The sequence below is a fragment of the Setaria italica genome, chromosome VIII (genome assembly GCF_000263155.2).
Source record: "Setaria italica strain Yugu1 chromosome VIII, Setaria_italica_v2.0, whole genome shotgun sequence".
Lineage (NCBI taxonomy): Eukaryota > Viridiplantae > Streptophyta > Magnoliopsida > Poales > Poaceae > Setaria > Setaria italica.
The window spans coordinates 33,044,755-33,049,061 of NC_028457.1; the positions used below are offsets into that span (position 1 = coordinate 33,044,755).

Consider the following 4,307-nt stretch of genomic DNA (forward strand, 5'->3'; position numbering starts at 1 on the left):
CCAGTTATACCCAATTACCCAATGGAGATGGGCAAATGGGTATGAACAAATTTGGGGAGGGCATGGACTGGGCAATTGAGACATGGATTTGGGCATGGGCTAGAGTGGGTATGTGTAGGTCCATACCTTGCCCAACGGCAGGTCTAAGCACCGCCCAATAATTGAGGTCTCACTACCACTTGAAGCTGCTTCAGCAAGGTACGTCCTGATATCCTGAGAGTACCAGTGTTCGCCCACCCTCATTTATTTCCTCATTCTTCAGACAAAAATTTAAGCAGCGCGCTTTTGGGAATGTACCAATTCTGTCTTCTCTTCAGTCCAATTCAAACCACTACATCAGCAGGGAGGATGCCAAGATGGTGACTGCAGCTTCCGAGTAGCAGTAGGAGATAGAGCATAGGTCGTTGTCCAGAAATACCAACGAACCAGTTCATCGATCCCTGCAGCATAGAGCCGCAAGCTACTTCCCCCAATCTCCCGTACGTAGGAGTTCAACTGGCCTTTCTTTGAGATGACACGATCTAACAGCCTCGCTGAGGATCCTAGCAGCCATGACCATCCTCTTCCTGCTAGTTCCAACAATGAGCTGCCACCCCAAGCAGCCGAGGCAGGTGGCTCTCGACCCCAAGCAGGCCACCCTATTGTCGGCATCGACCGCCCTACAAAGAAGCTTCTCAGGTGGCTCTCGCCCCTGGAGGGGACGGGCAAGAGGCTCAGAATCATGTCCATCGTCGGACCTACCGGCATGGGCAAGACGACACTTGCCTTGGAGCTCCGCAAATGGATCAGCTGCCAAGCAAGTGGAGGGCACCACTATTTCCAGTTCAACGTTATGGCCCAGGCGTCCCGGAGGGCCGATCGAAACGAGCTTCTTCTTCGAGACATCCTCTCACAGATTTCAGATCCAGCACCGGCAGGCGCGCCTGAGCCAACACAATCCATGCCATTGGAGCTGCTAGTTCCCCTTGTTTCGCAGCGCCTGCAAGATAAGAGGTACTACTAATTAGCTTTTTTTTTATGTGATGCGTATACTACTAAATAGCTGAGATACCAATTTGATCACTCTCAATATCACCGTGAGTTAACTTAATCTTTACCACAATGTACTCCTCACCAGATACTTCATCCTGATTGATGATATGTACATGCGGCGAGAATCGGATTGGGAGAAAATCAAGGGCGCGTTTCCTGATTATAATGTCGGGAGCCGAATACTGATCACAACACGCTTTCCAAGTATAGCATGGTTGTGTTGCTCTGATTCTGGTGGGCTTGTGCATGTGATGAAGCCTCTGAACAAGATGGATTCAAAAATGCTGCTTCTATTGAAAGCTTTTGGTTCTGTAGATGTTATGCTACCAGAAAATGTTAAGCTATATGCTGACAAAACCTTGATGAGATGTGAAGGTATACCATTGTTCCTAAGTGGCATGGCAGAATGCTTGAAGCAACAACTGCAACAGCAGCAGCAGCAGCAGGACCAACAACATCAAGAAGAGGCCGAGGATGAGGTGCATCAGAGAAATGGAATTTGTAGCGAGGAACAGGTCCCCCAGCTACCAAAACAGATCGAACAAGCACTAGCCTCTACTTTTGATGACATTCCTTATGAGTTGAGGTCACTATCATTGTACATGAGCATGTTTCCATATGGGTACAAGTTTGACAAGGACCGGCCCGTCATGAAATGGTTGTGTGAAGACCTTACAGATGATTGGGATGAGTGGCGCAATGTTGAAGATGCAGACGCAGAGAAGTACTTCTTCCAGCTAGTCGATACGAATGTCATCACCATGATGGCAGCAAGTTACAAAAGCAATCAGGATGAAGCCGAGGCCTCTCAGTGGCATGTGAATCATTTCATGCAGCAGTTCCTGGCCTCCAAATCAGCAGCGACAGGCTTTGCTTTCACCGGTGCCACACTCAATTTAGAAGCAGCATCAGCAACAGGCCATGGCAACAAAACCAGGATACGGCGGAGGCTTGCCGTCCACCATTCAGATCCCTGCCTCCCATCGCTGTTTGAAACAATTGACTTGTCTCAAACTCGTTCCCTAGCTGTGTCTGGTACGATCAGCAGAATTCCTTTCGATAAGTTTAATTTAGTAGTGCTGGATCTCGAAGGTTGGGAGAATTTGGAAGATGATGATCTACGGCAGGTATGCAGAAGCAAAATGTTCTTTCTACAGTATTTGAGTGTTAGGAATACTCAAGTAAAAAAGCTCCCAGATGAGATCAAGGAGCTGTGCAGTCTGATGATGTTGGATCTAAGAGGCACACAGATACGCCAGTTGCCCAAGCAAATTGTGGGGCTTCGCTCAACTTTGCGTGCTCTGCTCCTTGGTAGTGAAGGAATGATTAATCCCATTGCACCAGCGGGTGTACAACATTTGCACATGCTATCGACACTAGCCACCATTGATTTGAGTGAACAACCTGCAAGCTTCGTTGAGGCTCTCGGTGCTATGGAGAACTTGAGGGTGCTTGCAATAACATGGTCTTTTCACCAGTCTAGCGACGGAACCTACCGTGAAGCATTACGGTCATGTGTCAGAAAGTGGAAATGGCTCAAGTCGTTGACCATCCACTGTGGACTCGGGTGCTCCATGGAATTTCTGGGCGTACTGCCTGATCCTCCTCAGAATCTAGAGCAGTTCAAGGTGACAGCAGGAAGATTTGTAACTGTTCCCAAATGGATCAGGAATCTCCAATTTTTATCTTCCGTGCAAATCACCGTATGCAGACAAGACACAGATGATCTGAAGATACTCGGACACTTGATCAACTTGGAGTGTTTAGAACTACGCTTGGACTTCATTCCGGAAGAAGCTATAGTGATTGAAAGTGCAGGATCATTCCCTGAGCTTCAGAGGTTTTCTGTGGACTGCCCTGTGCCATGGCTCACTTTCAGAACAGGAGCTATGCGGAAGCTCGCATATCTTCAACTGAAATTCTTGTCTTGCCCGGCGAGCAGCCAGACTAGTGTTCCTTCAGGTATCGGCAGCCTCCAAAGTCTTACTGAGGTAGCCTTGTGCTACCACGAAAGGTACTCCGACAGCCCCAACGTCAAGGTGATAGAGAAGGTAGTGAGGGAAGCAGTTGCGGACCACGATAACCAGGTCGACCTGTTCATCAATGGTGTGCAATACTACGATGTTCAAGCAGCTGACGAGGAGACAGGGTACTGCAATCAGAACTCAAAGTGGAATCGATGCTGAAATTAAAGATGATGTTCTAGCAATTGAAGCTGATGCTGCAAGGGATGCCTTGCTCAAGACAAGGTAATCACGTGCTGTTGGATGGAATGCTGTATATGAATCACATCAGTTTTGTAACAACTTTTTATAGGCTTTATGTTTTGCTGCTGTGATGATCTCCCCTTGAGTGGTGTCAATTGCAAGAAAGATACAGATGCTTTACTTCAACGAAAGACAAGAAGAAGAGTTCCATCCTGCCATCTTGGCAATGATATTACAGGATGATATACCTGCTTCGACACTCTATTGGTTGCATGTATCTGTATGACTGTATCTTATATCAGATGATGTCTCTGCTTTGCTAGCAGTCAACTCCCTCCACTCTGAAATATTTGTCACCATTATTGATATTTTTCATTCGTTTGGCTATTCTCATTTTCTATAAATATTTATTGTGCTAGAATACTACTATTTGCATACTCATTCCGTCTTAAAATAAGTGTTCTTCAAATTTTATCCTACAAAGAGTGCCTTTTTTTAGCTTCCATAGAGCCAATCAAATAATCAATTTGATGCTATTTCTCTGATTCCAATACACTTGCATTTATTTAAGACGTAGAAATCTAAGAGATTTCTCGCAATACGTGTACAGCGGACAGACAACCTACGTCTGCAAAGAGCCACGCAAGCAGAACAATCCTACATGGGCAGTAATTAATGAGGAGAGAGAAGGATGCATCGCCTCGCGAGACGGCGGCACAGACTCGTGCTCCCAGAACAAATCCACAGCCCCATCACCGTTGTAGGGCAGTGTTGTCTGCTGCCGCCGCCGACTCCCGATCAGCTGCAGCGAAATTGGTTCTGCGCGCCAAATCAACTGCCTCCACCATATCTTCCCTTTCCCTGCCGAGCTATTGCCCACGACGACGGCGGTGTGCTGGCCGCCAAGCCGCCCGCGCAGCGCTGCCCGTCGGCCGTCGTTGGGCTTGCTTCCCGCGCCGCTCCGTGTGCCGCCCCTAGCCTGCTGCCCCGCACCGAACTGTCGCTAACTGGTTGCGACGCCTTGCTGGCTTGCCCAATTCGAGAGAGCAGAGAGACGGGATCATGGGA

General features: G+C 47.9%; 1 protein-coding gene across 1 annotated transcript; it reads left to right on the top strand.

Moving 5' to 3' along the window:
• Nucleotides 1-305: 305 nt before the first annotated feature.
• On the top strand, nucleotides 306-3,626 carry LOC101784954 (putative disease resistance RPP13-like protein 1). The gene is made up of 2 exons (XM_004980666.2): nucleotides 306-993; nucleotides 1,118-3,626. Exons 1-2 carry the CDS (start codon nucleotides 512-514, stop codon nucleotides 3,216-3,218), a joined length of 2,583 nt encoding a protein of 860 aa, XP_004980723.1. The 5' UTR covers nucleotides 306-511; the 3' UTR covers nucleotides 3,219-3,626.
• Nucleotides 3,627-4,307: the final 681 nt, after the last annotated feature.

What these genes read in the sequence shown, in the direction of transcription:
- LOC101784954 (XM_004980666.2), top strand. Translation starts at nt 512, where the DNA reads ATGACACGATCTAACAGCCTCGCTGAGGATCCTAGCAGCCATGACCAT. An exon ending in CAGCGCCTGCAAGATAAGAG is followed by an intron (nt 994 to 1,117) that starts GTACTACTAATT and finishes ACTCCTCACCAG; the next exon opens with ATACTTCATCCTGATTGATG.